General features: G+C 48.5%; 6 protein-coding genes across 6 annotated transcripts; 2 read left to right on the top strand and 4 right to left on the bottom strand.

The window, feature by feature from the left end:
* Positions 1–103: 103 nt before the first annotated feature.
* On the bottom strand, positions 104–1,872 carry N7503_009569 (Arginine permease CAN1; the record flags this gene model as incomplete). Its single annotated transcript, XM_057069115.1, has 3 exons — positions 104–1,171; positions 1,226–1,632; positions 1,695–1,872. 3 exons carry the CDS (start codon positions 1,870–1,872, stop codon positions 104–106), a joined length of 1,653 nt encoding a protein of 550 aa, XP_056915726.1.
* A 595-nt stretch (positions 1,873–2,467) lies between these two features.
* On the bottom strand, positions 2,468–4,272 carry N7503_009568 (uncharacterized protein; the record flags this gene model as incomplete). Its single annotated transcript, XM_057069114.1, has 4 exons — positions 2,468–2,698; positions 2,764–3,269; positions 3,335–4,019; positions 4,081–4,272. 4 exons carry the CDS (start codon positions 4,270–4,272, stop codon positions 2,468–2,470), a joined length of 1,614 nt encoding a protein of 537 aa, XP_056915725.1.
* Positions 4,273–5,342: 1,070 nt separating this feature from the next.
* Positions 5,343–6,949, top strand: N7503_009567 (cytochrome P450; the record flags this gene model as incomplete). The annotated part of the gene is made up of 4 exons (XM_057069113.1): positions 5,343–5,345; positions 5,437–6,013; positions 6,104–6,597; positions 6,638–6,949. The coding sequence occupies 4 exons, from the start codon at positions 5,343–5,345 to the stop codon at positions 6,947–6,949; spliced, it is 1,386 nt and encodes a 461-aa protein (XP_056915724.1).
* Positions 6,950–8,546: 1,597 nt separating this feature from the next.
* N7503_009566 (putative salicylate hydroxylase) lies at positions 8,547–10,187 on the top strand (the record flags this gene model as incomplete). Its single annotated transcript, XM_057069112.1, has 6 exons — positions 8,547–8,593; positions 8,646–8,650; positions 8,725–8,801; positions 8,866–9,716; positions 9,767–10,095; positions 10,147–10,187. The coding sequence occupies 6 exons, from the start codon at positions 8,547–8,549 to the stop codon at positions 10,185–10,187; spliced, it is 1,350 nt and encodes a 449-aa protein (XP_056915723.1).
* Positions 10,188–10,534: 347 nt separating this feature from the next.
* On the bottom strand, positions 10,535–12,383 carry N7503_009565 (argininosuccinate synthase; the record flags this gene model as incomplete). The annotated part of the gene is made up of 10 exons (XM_057069111.1): positions 10,535–10,822; positions 10,877–10,952; positions 11,005–11,084; positions 11,145–11,633; positions 11,700–11,752; positions 11,813–11,956; positions 12,016–12,036; positions 12,097–12,138; positions 12,195–12,237; positions 12,369–12,383. 10 exons carry the CDS (start codon positions 12,381–12,383, stop codon positions 10,535–10,537), a joined length of 1,251 nt encoding a protein of 416 aa, XP_056915722.1.
* Positions 12,384–14,989: 2,606 nt separating this feature from the next.
* Positions 14,990–15,469, bottom strand: N7503_009564 (uncharacterized protein; the record flags this gene model as incomplete). Its single annotated transcript, XM_057069110.1, has 1 exon — positions 14,990–15,469. One exon carries the CDS (start codon positions 15,467–15,469, stop codon positions 14,990–14,992), a length of 480 nt encoding a protein of 159 aa, XP_056915721.1.
* Positions 15,470–15,904: the final 435 nt, after the last annotated feature.

The following is a 15,904-nucleotide window of genomic DNA, read 5'->3' as shown; positions in this document are numbered from 1 at the left end:
GAATGCCCTTCCATATGTGTGCTTCTATTATTCAATTGTATTGACTCATATGTCTACTTTACTAAGATACAAGACGGAATCTATTTGTACCCATGAATGCCTTTCAACCATTAATCCCGTGCCATATCTTGCCATACCATGTAGTTGGGACCGTCACCTCCCAATGTTCATTCTCAATCTCAGCCCGTCCAGTGTCGAGATCAGCCTGTAGTGGAGACACAAAACTATCCCGGAACACCAGTTTATGACCGATCCACAGCACAGCAAAAAGGATAAGGCTGACATATGCCACAAAGAAGCTTTCAACGTCAAATGAAGGAATCCATGCCGTGAACCCTTGCGTCAGCAAAATAAGGATGTTAAAGAACAATCCATAATAGGCCAGAAACGGCTGGAACGGAGCTTTATAAGGCAGGAAATCGCGCGAGATATTCCGAGCCTTTAATGCACGCATGAAAGCAATATGGCATGCGTTTAGCGAAGCCCACAGAATGAACCCTGCAACCGTCGAAATGTTGAGCAACCAGTTGAAAACCGTTGTGCCCGAGGTCGAGATATTCATGAACCCAAGAAGTCCGAACAATGCGGTGAGCACGACTCCGAAATAAGGCACACCCCCCTTTGTCGTCTTCGCGAAGAGAGAGGGGGCGTATCCGTCATTTGCTAGGCCGATTAGCATACGGCTTCCGCTGTAGACGTTGGAATTGGCTGCAGAGAGCACAACAGTCAACAGAACCGCGTTGATGAGACTGGGAAGAACCTCGACACCAGCCAACTTGGCGGCAATAACAAATGGTGATGCACTTGCGTTAGAAGAGCTTGACAAAAGATCCTCGTTGTCGGATGGCACAAGGAGGCCCATGAAGAACACAGAGAACACATAGAACAGAAGGATTCGGAAGAATGTTGCTCGAATAGCCTTTGGCACTGTCTGCCGGGGATTTTCAGTTTCACCTGCAGCCAAACCGACAAGCTCGGTTCCTTGGCAAGAGAATCCTGCTTGGATGAGCACTGCCCAGAATCCAACGAACTTTGCTGTGGGCCCTGGTGTAACGAGATAATCGACGAATGGACCTGGATGTATCCAGTTATGGAAGCCGAGGTACCCTTGATCCCCTGCACCAGCATCAATGCAGATGCCAAAGATGATAAATCCGATCACTGTCAGGACCTATAAGCATTTGTCAGTTTGAACAAGAACCATCACTGGGCCTACAGAACTCACCTTGGCAATAGAGAGCCAAAACTCAATCTCGCCGTAGAAGTTCACCGGTAACAGGTTCAAAATAGTAATGACGACCCAGAAGACTGCGATGAATATTGCCGTGTTGATTGTCGGATCCCAGTATTGGATAATAAGACCCGTAGCAGTCAACTCAAGCGCGTAGGTGATGGCCCAGGAGAACCAATAAATCCAGCCCATTGCAAACCCAAGACTAGGGTCGATCAATCTGGTGGCATAGGACGTGAATGCCCCAGACACGGGCAGATATGTGGCTATCTCTCCCAGGGAAGTCATGACCGAGAACACAATGGAGCCGATGAAGATATAGGCGATCAGAGCACCAACAGGTCCGGCATGGGCCAAGGCTTCGCCACTGGAGATGAATAGGCCAGTTCCGATTGTCCCCCCTATGATCCATTAAAAGACTGAGTATTTAGGGAGAGAAACGTGAGATGTTTTGAGCACCTACCAATTGCAATCATCTGAAGGTGTCTGCTCTTCAGCTTACGCTTCAAAGCTGGGCCCTGTCTTTGACCGGCCAAGGAATTGTTTTCCTCGTCGGGCTCATTGCAAAGTCTAGGAAGTTGGGGAGTGGGCGACTCTTCTTTTTCAGGCTCTTTGACCGCTGTCGCTTTGAGGAACCCCATGTTGGGCTATCACGCAGATACACGATGAATGAACGATTGAGTGATTGATTCGTTGAAAGTCGGAAACACGCGAATACCGACGAGATCAAGCCAGACACAGCGTTCAAATGTTGGAAAGTTGCAATTGGTCTTTGCTGGCTGTGATCACCTAGTCATCAGTTTCTGGTACTTCTCTATGGCAGATCTGTCAGGTTGTGGAGCAAAAACGTGGAATTGACCCTCACTCCACGAAAAGAACGTGGGGAAAGATTTGAGGAAAACACGTTTCGCTTGGTTCACTGGGCGCTGTGGGAAAACACCATCTAGAAAGAGGGTTAGCTCCGAAGTTGTTGAGGACGCTCATTCGTCGCTATCTACCCCGCATATGCATATGCAAGCCTTGGCGGCTTTTAGCCGATCACCTCCTCTTTTCCCCTGACGTTTATTATCAGATCCACTTACGTTATAAATTCCCGAGGCCCAAATTCACTACTGCCTATGAAATTCAATCTGAGGACCCATGAATGCAACACATTTGGATCGAGTTCTTGTCAAATTCCCTAGCCAGGAATAGGAAGCTGAATTTATCTTTCTATACTAAAAGCCTACTAAAACATCAATTCTTCTCATACTCCGAGTCCGGACTAACCTTCACATTTACTGCCTCAATCCTCGCTGCCTCCCGAATCAGGCAGTGGTATGACTTGAATTTGCGCGCTTGGACACGCGCAGCAAAGATCTCATCTAGCTCTTCCAAAGAGCGTCCCTTCATCTCCGGCATGAAGAAGTAAAAGAAGATAACACAAACGAAATTCGATCCAGCCCAGATATATCCATATTGAGCACCCTGTATCATAGTCTAGTCAGCTTCAAGGATGACTAGTATTCCTCACTTGACATATATAGACTTACCCAGTTCAGATGCTCCGGATTGATAAAATATGGCGTGCAAAAGTTCACTAGCCAAGCAAGCAGATAACCCAAAGATGTAGCCGTCCCGACAGTCCATGCACGGAGTCTTGAACTGACTAGCTCTGTAGCGACGGGGTAACTTGCAGCACCGACACAGCCGTTATAGAAAAACATGAACAAAGCTGTGAATGCCACCAGAGTCTTGCCAGTTGGTAGAGTACTGGGGCTCACTGTAGCAGCGATAGCGCTCGCTAATTGACATAAACCGCATCCGATGGCGCCAATTATAAGGATTGAGCGACGTCCGAATAATTCCCGGATGGCGTACATCCCGACGTTGACCCCTAGGAAGCCAAAGCAGGTATTCATGATGGAATATTGGAATGCTTTGGTAATACCGCAAACTGTGAAGAAGTATGCTTGGTAGCCTATGAGGAACCATACACCCGATGCAGTTTGACAGCCGATCATGCAATAGCAAAGGATGGTTCGGCGAAGGTCAACACCTAAAATTAGTAGATCTTCCTTTAGCATAAGAGCAGATTCAAGGAAACGCGTTTCGGAATCTCACCTCGGAACATATCCAGCGCCGCCACATTTCCTTGTTCGCGTTTTTCCTCTTCTACACCTTTCACCATCTCCACCCACTCTAGTTCCAAGAGCGATGGCCCCATAGTTGTGCTACTAGCACTCCCGACCTCATCTCCACTGTCCCCACCCGGTGGAGATAGCATTCTAGAAAAAGCAGCACCCCGAAGCTTTTCCAAGGACTTTCTAGCTGCCTTGTTTTCACCACGATGGAGCAACCATCTCGGGCTTTCCGGAACGAAAAACAATGCGAAAAACAACAATGTGGGCACGATGTAAAGACATGCTAGTGGAATCCGGTAAGACAGTCGATCGAGCCGCGTTTGCGTGTAGTTGTCAACCAACGCGCCAAGAATGCTTCCTATGTTCACCCAGTATGCGAACAAGGCAACCATAACACCACGCATGTGAGCAGGTGCTACTTCCGAAGTATATATATTCGAGAAAGTGACCAGGAACCCATTGGCAAATCCCAGTAGTAGGCGTCCGAAATATAGTACACCGGCGGATGTAGTTCCGATTTGGATCCCAACTGCGACTGCGTTGACAACACAGGCAAGCCAGAGAGCATGGCGGCGGCCTAGGAAAGCTGAGAAGTAACCCGCAACTAAGGAAGAAACAAATGATCCTAGAGTCAAAAGCGATGTAATGAGTTGTTGAACGGTACTCTTGAACAATGTAAGATGTTAGCCAGCACATGAAGTTACGGCGAAGGAAGATGACACTCACGTCAATCGCGTAGCCCGTGTCGCTGCTTGGGTCACGGTATCCAAATACTTTCAAGAAGCCAGGCATGGCTTGTAACGAGCCAACAGCAGCTAGATCAAACCCATATTGCATGTTCGCCATTGATACAAGACAGCACAGAAACAGGCACTTTCGATTTTGCCATAATGTCGTTGATGACATGGTGTCTGTCATGATGGTCAAAGTTGAGGAACGTCAACTTCAATCTGGCTGGAGTGGAATTTGTATCAACAGGCCCCCTCTTTTAGCCTGCTAGTACAACATATATAGCCTGAGCTTCAATGATAACTGTACAACCTCCAAGGCGGGGGCGACACGACTCATGTATTACTCCGCAAGTTCAATCACGCGGCTTTTTGGAAGGATAATACCCAGACTTGATGAAGTTTCAACCAGTCACACGAAGAATTCATCACTTGTTTCCTTAGGCTCAGGCTTGCCTCCCCACAACCCCCGCATGCACACTTGAATATCGGGGAACAGCTGGGACGGCCCCACCTCTCACATTGTTTAAGGTCAACATAACTCAACCGGAAAAACCTCGGGAGGTTTCAAGATGTCTTTAATCTAGTTTTTATTCATTGGAAAGTCATTCCTGGAGGGATATAGTGAGACTATAGCTTGCGATCACGACTACCAATATTAAGTCCCAGTTCTAATTCTGAAGCATTGTGGACCTTATTGAAAGGCCGAATTGCTTAATTTCATCAAGGAATACCACAGTTCCCCGGATTATTCATGTGGGGCGGACTACTTGCAGATAATGTGGCTTTCCTGACGGGGCCAGCCTACGAGTCTAGCGATGCTAATAGTGATACCCCGCAACTTGAAAGGACTAAGCCCGCATTGACATCTCGGCATGCTTTCTGAGGGTGGGGTCAGTTCTGATTTAATTCCAATCCAAGCTAGAGATAAGATGTAAGCCGATTCCTGTTATTCGATGTGGTCGAGGTGCTCATGTGGGAGTCTCGTTGTCGGTATATATATATCCAGTACGCATCACTATCGACGTCCACGGGTCCACCTGGGCACGGGTATTCTCCAACTTTCCGCTACTGATTCACTAGAAAATGATCGTGGAAAAGGCAGAAGAGCTTTTGGCTTTCACCAAGGCCCAGCGACTACTAATCTATTCCACAAGGGATGGCAATATTGGTTTGCCCATGTTGGCCCTTTGGGGGTCAATTATTCTCGGCCTATTGCTCACAATAGACTATGGATATATGATATATTTGCACTACAGAATGGTGAGTACCCACCTCGTTCTATCATATCCAGAAAACACAGTCGTGTAGAAGGACCCCTTAAGGTGTCATCTAACCTTCGAAATTCTCACAGCCGCCAGGCCCATTCCCACTCCCTCTAATTGGAAACACACACTTGCTTCCTCCTCATAAGCCCTGGATATACTTTGAGAAGTTGGCAAAAGAATACGAATCTCCCATGATAACATTCTGGACCGGTCGACGACCCACAATCTGGATCTGTGACGCATGGGCAGCGAGTGAGCTTTTGGACAAACGAGCCGCGATATACGCCTCAAGGCCACGCATGGTCGTTTTCAGCGAACTTGGAGCCGGCCAGTCTAACATGGTAAACATGTACTATGGGGATCGATGGCGCTTGCACAGAAAGCTGACTCACATGGGAGTCGGCTTGCAACAAGTTCGGAATTATCGAGGCTTCCAGAATGACGAGAGCAAGGTGGTTGCACTTGATCTACTCCACGAGCCAGAGGAATACGTGAAGCATTTCGAACGCTATGCAACGAGCGTAGTTTCTATCATTGGCTTTGGCAGACGTGTAGCTGCATCTACAGATCCAATTATCACAGAGGTGATTGCGGTTATGCAACGTGCGGCTGAGTTGAATGTGCCTGGCAAGACGTTTCCCATGCTGATGGAATCGTTCCCATGTAAGTTTTGGAGACTATTTTATTTTAGTTTGTGATCTGCTCTCGTGAAATATACGGTCGAACAAGAGGCCTGAGCTGACATGCGACTAGTCCTTGCCAAATTTCCGAATTGGATGGCACCCTGGAAGCATGGCCTAGGACAAGGCCAGGGGCGGGGTAGACCCTTTTTCTACGCTTTGGCTGAAGAGGCTGCGACAAATAAAGATTCAGGGCAATGCTATGCGAAGAAAGTATTTGACGAGGCACCGAAACATAGTCTTTCAAAAATGGAAATTTCTTCGCTGGCAGGGAATCTTTTCGGGGCAGGTAGCGACACTTCCAGCTCAACGCTCGTGACCTTTGTTCTAGCGTGCTGTGCATTCCCAAATGCATTGACAAAGGCAAGGGAGGAGCTTGATCGCATAGTGGGACCACACCGGAGCCCGACATTCCAGGACGAGGCCGACTTGCCGCACGTAAAGGCGCTCATGAAAGAAGTTTTGCGGTGGAGATCGGTGGCCATTATCGGAGGGCAGCCGCACGCGCCGATCAAGGATGATCATTATAAGGTACTGAAACAAGCTACAATCGCGGCGCTTGAAGCGGTTAGTTTAATGGATCAGTTTGCTGATAAGATGGATCTAGGGTTGGTTGATCCCGCGAAATACTTGGGTCCAGGGAAATGTTTGGGCCATCCATCACCATGAGCGAGAATTTCCGGACCCGGATCGTTTCAACCCCGATCGCTGGATTAAGGGGAGTCCTGACTCGCGCCCCTTTCCCAGTGAGAAGGGGTACATGACGTTTGGCTGGGGACGGCGGGTCTGTAGTGGACAGGGATTGGCGGAGCAGGGGACCTTCATCACGGTCGCACGCCTGCTCTGGGGCTTTGACATCGAAAAGGCTCTCGATGAGCAGGGAAATGAGGTGGATGTAGACATCTTTGATTTCACGTAAGTGTTCTAGCATTGTTTTTCACCGTTGGTTCCTCAGTAAACTGATCGTCGGGGTCGTCCCGTGTGCGGTTCAGCAACGGTCTTAACATGAGACCCAATCCTTTCAAATGCCGAATCACACCTCGCAGCCCGGAAATCCGTGCTACTATTGATAGAGAAGGTCAACAAGCACTGCAAGACTTATCCGAATATGACGGCGAAACGAAGTATCGCATGAGCACGTTTTACGCCACGGAGAAACTCCGATAGGCCCATGTCGCTTGCGGCCATTGCGCAATGAGCTGAGGAGGAGGTGGTTGCCTTGGACTTCCACGGGTGACGTTGAATTCTATACAACGTCTATATAGTCCGGCAAAGAATTTGACCAGTATCAGCCGAAGATCGAAGCTCATAGGAGCATCACCCATTGTGGAGATAGCTCAGATGTGGAGTCTGGGCAGTGCTAGACGGGTACAGTATGCATGGCGCTAGATCACACTGTATCACTCTGAACTTTGATCTCGGGACCCTTGCATATAGAGTTGCTGGACATATTTCAATTAATAATTTCGGGACCAATCCGTCATGATTGTAGACCGAGGCATTTCGAATCAAATATGATAATAAAGCAGCGAGACTAGTGCTGCAGCAATCTTAGGACCTTTCCCCCAGGATGTCGGCAATCGCATAGCAAACCATATACGAGCACGTTCAGTGCGACCATAGGGTATGTAAGTTTTCAATAGAGCCGCAGATATTGTGCAACAATCGTAGTCGGCAACATTTGAAGTTGGAATCTGCCGTGAGATGGACTCAAGATCAAGTGTGGGGAGAAGGGAGCGCGAGGGCCGCGACCAGATGTGGGTCTTAGCCAGCATGCAAGACGTAAAGATGCGAGGTTTAACTGTGAGATGCGGAGACAGGCCTGATAACCAGACGAGGCGACGTTTCGGCAGATGAACGGTAGAAGAAAAGCCGAATAGCACGTTATCGGTTCTCTAGAAAAACTGAGAAATGGTCCATGTGGAGCCCGCGGTCCGATCGCTTTGTTGCCAATTGCTCTCGGGCTTCCGGATGCACGCCACAAAACAGGAAAAGTAATGAAAATGAAAGACCATGTCCGGCAGCGCAAGAATGCCGTAGACTAAGGAACAGACAGGATGCTCGTTAAAAGTGTACCATAGTATAAATCAAGAGGCAACGGAAAATCCCCGGCGCTTGACATTACCCGTTAGCCCCGCAAGCCACCAAGTACCGCCATTGACCGGCATCGACCTGGCCGATTATGACGGTGAGACTGTACATGTAACTCATCTTATGCGTTCCCCGGTCTGTGGAGAAGGATATGGTCATTTGTGAGTGATCAACGCCATACCACAAGGGGTAAGATTGTCGTAAAATAAAATGGAAACTTCATTCTGGCCGGAAAATGGAATGTGTGGCACGGGTGGGACGGCAAACCTTCGGACAACTAAGCTCGGATGTAATTTTTCTGAAATAGCCACCGAGTACATTTATTCAAGCCTCGTCGTTTGTCAATAATCCCTGCCTCTTTTTTGCTTTGCATTTCCGAGCGAACCTTTTGTTTCGTATATTGACTCATTCAGGGGTAATTCATAATGGCTATCCCTCAGGCAAATGTGCCTTTGGACGTGATCGTTGTCGGGTATGAATTTTTGCCTCTGTTCAGATAAAGTCGAGTTGCTAACATTCTGTAGAGCCGGTATGATTTTTGTCTGCTGGAACCATTTTTAATGGCCAATTCGAATCCTGGAGGGCATCATTGACTTTTTCTAGGCATCGGTGGCATGGCAGCGGCCTTGACATTAGGCCTGCGAGGGCACCGGGTGGTGATAGTTGAGGCTGCACCAAAAGTATGATCTGTTCTAACTTCAATCCCAGGAGAGAAATTATTGCTGACTTATACATCTGTGATAGCTCATGGAGGTCGGGGCTGGAATTCAGGTCTCCCCTAACATGTTGCGACTATTTGATCGTGAGTCGAATCCATCCGGGTTGCGGTTATTAGAACGAATGCTTACCAACACAGGATGGGGTGTTTCGGACTTGATCCATGCTCAAGATGTTGCTTTAGAGCATATCCACGTCCGACGATGGGAGGATGGCTCCTTACTCGGAACCATGCCCGTCAATAAGACTTTTGGACAGCAAGTGGTTATTCACCGTGCAGATTTGCACAACGCCTTGATTGACAAGGCATTGGAATTAAAGAATGTGGAGCTGCGAGTGAACTCGATTGTCACTAGTGTCGAATTCAGCCCTGCCTCGGTCACTTTGGCCAACGGCACTGTGGTTCGTGGCGACGTTGTCATTGGAGCCGATGGGATCAAATCTACTGTACGGAGTCATCTGCTGAATGATACGTCCATCAAGGCCATTGCTACCGGAGATGCCGCCTACCGAATCATGCTTCCTCGTAGTGTGATGGAAGCGGACCCGGAATTGAAAGCACTGATCGACGAGCCCCAAGCGACTCGCTGGCTCGGCCCCGCACGCCATATTATCGCGTACCCTGTTCGGAATCACCAAATGTATAATGTCGTCCTGCTGCACCCAGATCGCCAAGAAGTCGAAGAATCATGGACGACTAAGGGTTCAAAGCAGGCTATGGTGGACAACTACCAAGGATGGGACCGCAGGGTGAGGAAGTTGATTGACTTGGTCGATGATGATGAAGTCCTTGAGTGGAAATTGTGTCTGCATAGCCCACTCAAAACTTGGATCCGGGAGTCCGTGGCTCTGATTGGTGACGCATGTCACCCCATGCTGTATGTTGGATCATGTATTCCCTTGACCGTGCGACGCTAATCTGCCTCAGCCCTTACGTTGGCCAAGGAGCAGCACAGGCAGTGGAGGATGCGGCAGCATTGGGCATCCTTTTATCGGAAATCACTGCCCGTCATGAGATCCCACGTGCACTCCAGATTTATGAATTGTCTAGGAAACAGCGAGCGGAGACGGTACAACAGTCAGGTTCTGAAAACCGCGTCACTTTGCACTTCCCAGACGGACCGGAGCAAATCGCTCGTGACAAGCAATTTCAGGCGGCAGCTAGCGGCTCTAACCCAGACAAGTGGTCTGATCGTGAGACACAGCAATTTCTATGGGGCTGGGATGCGGAGCAGGCTTCCTTGGATGCCTGGAAAAGTATGTCAATCGTTCTTTGATTGTTTATTCAATGCTAATTCACCTGACCAGAAGCGGGAACAGACGAGACAAAAGTGAACGCTAGCCTCTAGAAACCTTGAGGTCTATTTGAGGAATTGCAGCCAGTACATAACCTTGTACTATCTCAGTAAATACTTTCGTTGGATATGTACTGTACATAGTTCATCTCTACCGTGGACAGATTTTATTATACGATACACGGATGGGGACAATCTGTGCTATTTTGGTTATTGTAACTTTTTCTATTTCATCATACAATCATTCATACTGGCAGACCATTCCAACACATACCAGGAGTGGTAAAATCGAAGCGAGCCCCGGCATTATCGCTTATAAATATCCAGTGATCTTCAACACGTAGGTTCCCATTTCCTATTACCCAGTCGGGCGGGAAAGCATTCTCCTGTTTGAGGATTTTTTACATCTTCTCACCAGCGGCGGTCTTCGCCTGGCCGTACTTCTTCAAGCGGATAGCAGAGACGGTGATGAAACCAGTAGTCTCAGCAGGGGAGAAGTCACCAATCTCGTCCATGCTAGACTCTTCCATATCATACAGCTTCTCAGTCTCGGAAGAGCGGCCGAGGACGAACACGCTGCCCTTGTAAGCACGGCAGCGGACTTGGCCGTTGACGGACTTCTGGGAGGCAGTGATCGAGGACTCAAGGAACTCACGCTCGGGGGAGAAGTAAAGACCGTTGTAGAGGAGCTGTAGGCTGGTCAGTAATCATATACGAAAGGATAAGGGCAAAGTAGAACGGACCTTGGAGTAGTTGAAGGTGACGAACTGGTCACGAAGGGCGCGAACCTCACGGTCCATCACAAGACCCTCGAGATCACTTTAGATGGGTTAGCAAAATGCTTAGCATTTTATATATCCGCGGAACTTACATGTGAGCAGTGCGCAGACAGGTGAGACCAGGGGTCTCGTAGCAACCACGGGACTTGATGCCGATGAAGCGGTTCTCGACCTAATTGAGGGGTCAGTAATGGCTTCGCAAGGGTTTAAAGTCAAGTCAGAGGTGACTCACGATATCAATACGGCCAACACCGTGGCGACGAGCAATGGCGTTGGCGGTCAGGAAGAGATCGACGGAGTCGGTGCAGGTCTTCTTCTGGCCGTTCTCGGTGAGCTCCAGCTTGACAGGAACACCCTTCTCGAAGTGAACGGTGAAGTCCTCAGGCTGGTCGGGGGCAGTCAAGGGGTCCTGAGTCAACTTCCACATGTCGGTGGGGGGAGTAGTGTCGGGATCCTCGAGGATACCGGCCTCGTAAGAGCAGTGGGCCAGGTTCTCATCCATGCTCCAGGGCTTGGACTTGGTGGATGTGACAGGGATGCCCTTCTCGGCAGCGTAAGCCAAGAGGTCGTTACGGCCAGCGAAGCGCTCGTAGAAGATAGGGTCGCGCCACGGGGCAATGACCTTGATCTTGGGCTGGAGAGCGTAGAACGCAAGCTCAAAGCGAACCTGGTCGTTACCCTTGCCAGTGCAGCCGTGGGAAACAGCGAAACAGCCCTCGCGCTAATAAAACAACACCAGCGTCAGTTCCTATTCATGTAAGACCAATCGCATTAAGGCTCCACATACGTTGGCGACGTCAATCTGAGCACGGGCGATCACAGGGCGGGCCAGAGAGGTACCTTAGGCCATTGTCAGTATAGACTTCGGTGAATAAGCTAGATGTAATGAATGTAACATACCGAGCAGGTAGACGTTCTCGTAGACGGCATTGCAAGCAATGGCAGGGAAGCAGAGCTCCTCAATGAACTCGCGGCGGAGATCCACGATCTCGCACTTGAGGGCACCGATCTTCAAAGCCTTCTCGCGGGCAGCCTCGAAGTCCTCTGCGGAAGTCATTTAGTCACGCGTGGTCGCATTGCCTCGGAATCAGCTTGAACTATACCTTCTTGGCCAACATCGGCCACTGCACACATTATTAGCATGGGGTCTATGATTTGCAATTCCATTGTAGTGCCTAACTTACTGAAACACACGACTTCATAGCCCTCCTCGATAAGGTATTTGACTGTAATTGCCGATCAGTAACAGCCATTGAAGAAAGCACAGGGTATATAGTCGTACGGATGCAGCTGGTGTCGAGACCACCGGAGTAAGCCAAACAAACCTATTCAAATAATGAGTCAGTTGGTGCCACTAAAGCAATTGAAGGGTAGAGGGGTAGAGAGTGGGATGAAGTGGCGGTCTGGGGTGAGTATGGTATTCCCAACCACAAACGCCTCAATTGAATAGAAGTACCTTTCCCTGTGCCATTTTGAATGATGTAGAGTGATAAATTGGGGATTCGGCAAAGTGGGGGATAATAAATTGAAGAAGATCGGAGATTGAGTCATTCGAAAAAAAGGCGGATTTTGTGGCGGGCCGGGGAAGTCACGCTTCTTGGCGCCGACACCGGCCGATAGCTGATAAGAGAGCACACAAACAACCTCGCCATTTCCTCGCGAATACTATACTTCCGACATGCTATACATTACTATACTTAACAGAGTTCCAATCAGCTTCACCAATTGGATATCCCAAATAAAGACGGATATTATGCCGTTGATGATATATGTCTGTCAAATCAGAAGCTAGCATTCACCTATCTTAGCGCCAATGGTGCATGACATCCATGTACTACAATCTGTTGGGTGATTGATTATGACTCAGTTAAACACGTACATCGTCGGCGGGGAATGTTGATGATAGGAGAGTAACAATTGGAGTAGGGTCCAACCGATCCTGCGTCATAGGCATTGCATGTTTGTCTTGTTTGCATTCGACTCATTGACCACACATACTTGTGTCTGGGGATTCTTCATCGAGCATACCCTAGTGCCTTAATTTGATTAAGCAGAAGAGTTGAGCCAGTGATTATGCTCCATACGTCGGACTTTCCAGCTTCGAACAAGTTTAGGCATTGTATTCTTGCTAGCATTGCTGCTCGTTAGTTAACTAGTTACCTAAGTGGTTATTAAGTAAGCAAGGCCCACCCCTGAAGCAATTTTCATTTGAGCAGACCCCCGCTGAGAGTTTTGATGATAATGAAAGAGAACTGCAAATGACAGCCTGTATAATTACATACCAACGCTACTCTATTTCAGAATCTCGGCATGGATGTGGGATACAGATTGTTTAACGTGACTTCAATGGCTCAGGCTTTGAGAGCTTTTCTCATTCCAGTGGGTCTAAGGATGAAGGCCAGCTTCCCGCTACTTGGCCATGCACTATAGCACAATTATTTGCCGAGAACAGTTGCTCTTGAATGGGAGAATTATATTGCTAGAACATACGGTTACCATATTGTGTAGGCATACCGTGCACCTGTACGGATAGTAAGTAACCGGACATCTAAACAGCCCCACGAAGCTTTCCTGTTCTTCTGTATGTAAGAATAAGAAAAGCAGGAACAAAATCAAAAGTGCCAAACATCTTGACATTGCTTCACGCTCCTCAGTTGGGACACTAAGTATTACCGTGTAAACCAAATTTCCCATCTAAAATTTTCTTCCCAGTCTGATAGATAGTTTTGAGCCCATAACCCCGCGGAAAAGATGTGTACTAGTACAGCGGCAACAGAAGCAACTAAGAGACATGTGGCTAACTACAATATAGTACCATAAGGATGTGTATTGGAACTAGAGTCACCGAGAGAATTTGTTCCAATAACAAGACGATATGGAAGGCGCACATATGTTTTTGATTGCGAGAACACCTCGGCATGCCGTTCCCGCAGCGGCTAAGGCCCACACGGGCCGCAAAGCTTATTCCACCAGACGTCATACTACAAGACACAAAGAAGCGACACTCGATTTGCACAACTTTCCGAATGTTTCCTTAACCTGCCAATGCTACATAAATTCACCTAGATGGGGTCGCTCTTAATCTCACTCCCCTGGCATGGGAGTGCGCAGGTCTGCGGTACAGACAATACAAAAGCTCGTAAGGCTTGGAGATGCATACGGAAACAATTATGACTATAAAAGGAACAAAAACCATAACTTCCATAGTACCAATCAACTAGCTAGGCTGTGCATTCAGATTGATGCTATCATTAAGAGACACCCGTGGAAAGACTGCGTGCCAGCTACGTGATAGACAGCCCTAGACAATCAGGCGAGTACCTAACCCTCCTGTTTCATCATCATGAATCGGACTTCCTGTCAAAGCTTACTCATTTGACATAATATAGCAGCAATGAATGATTCAATAAAAGGCTTGGTCAAGTGTATACTTCAAGTAGCTGGTATCACTTGGGATCGCTGGCTTGTGTGGAGACTCGAATGCAAGTCTAGAGGGATGAGTTTTCCAGCGCAGTTGAGGACAAGGCCATGGCAGCTAGGCAGCAAGCATATATCTGTCTAGGTAGAGCAGCGTAGTTAAAAGGAGAGGCTGCAGAAGGATGAGAAGGTCAGAGGGAGGGTGAGGGGCAGGAGGGCAAGGTGAGAGAAGCGCACGCCTTTAGATCCCAACAGTAAAAAACGTCTTCTGCTCCTTGAAAACTTCCTTCCTTCCCCAGTCCAGCGCAACCTCCCAAACTGCACTGCACTATCTCTTTTCTTCGGAAAATTTTACATTGTTCTTCTCATCGCAAACATTGCACACACCCAGCATGTTTGCTATCATAAGTGTTCTCAACGGCTTTGTGGGGTCACTCACCACGGCCCTGGATACCATGTTTTGCATTTTGTTTATGATCATGATCGTTCCCCTCCTGGTAGTAAATCTGGAGAAAATGACTGTTTTCTTCGAAGTCGGAAACGGCGAACCTCCGAAGAACCCTCCCCGCGATTCCTCCCCCGCGGTCCTCCACTCTCCCGCTCAAGAGAGGTAAGAATCATCTCAATTAGGGTCCATTATGGACAAGCATTTCTGACAAGTTATACAGTGAAAACAAATCTCACCTTCGCATTGCCGATATCAGGGTGGACCCTCGCTACCAAGCGTGGGTCGAAGGCGAGCGCAGATTGCTCATTGCCCAGTATGAACGAGCTACCACCGAGGTATGCCGTTCGACGGAAATGGAGACTGAAGACAGGATCAAAAGGATCTATGAAAAGGACCTTCGTGCTCTGAGAAAGAAATACGAGAAAGAGCTGCTTGCCCGTTCCGGACAGTTCCCGCATGACAGAAATGAACTTGCCTTTCTGAAAATCGAGTACAACCAGGCCAAAGATGAACGTACAATCCTTGAGGCCAAATTCTTCGCCCTTGAAGAAGGCAACAAGCGGAGACAGATGGAACATGACGAGGCCATACATAATCTGAAGGTTTTCGCGGACCAGGAACACAGCCGCATCATCCGAGGTATACATGAGTATTATCAATCGACCACCAAGAACCGGGAAGACGGATTTCATATTCCGATTCTAGCTCACCCTGAGGTCGCTAACGCTACCACCTCCACTGACTTTGCTGTCGATATGGATGTCAACTTGAGCCCGCCATTGGCGGAGTGTTCGCCTAGCTTTAAGATGGCTGCTGAGCAAGCTCGCGCCACCTGCGAAGCGGACCTCCAAAAGTTGTGTGCGGCGAAGGTACTGCTGGAAAGGACACTTGCTCAGAAGACGGCTGACTATGAAGCGGCAACGCAAACCTTGAAGACAGCCCAAGCCCGCATCGCCGACCTGGAGATGCACCAGGTGCAGGATTCCACAAGTTTGGAAAATCAGCAAGCGGGATGGTCACAGAAACTCCAAGATCTCGAGGCTGAAAACATGGGCCTGGTACAGAAATGCACCGGCCTAGTGAGTGAGGCCGCAACCCTGAGAGAAAGATGCGCACGTTTGGATGAA

This window comes from Penicillium pulvis, assembly GCF_028828015.1.
Source record: "Penicillium pulvis strain IBT 33274 chromosome Unknown scaffold_8_segment0_segment0, whole genome shotgun sequence".
In the NCBI taxonomy this organism is placed as follows: Eukaryota; Fungi; Ascomycota; class Eurotiomycetes; order Eurotiales; family Aspergillaceae; genus Penicillium; species Penicillium pulvis.
The sequence above is the reverse complement of the archived record's forward strand: the minus strand, read 5'-3'. Positions and strand labels throughout refer to the sequence as shown.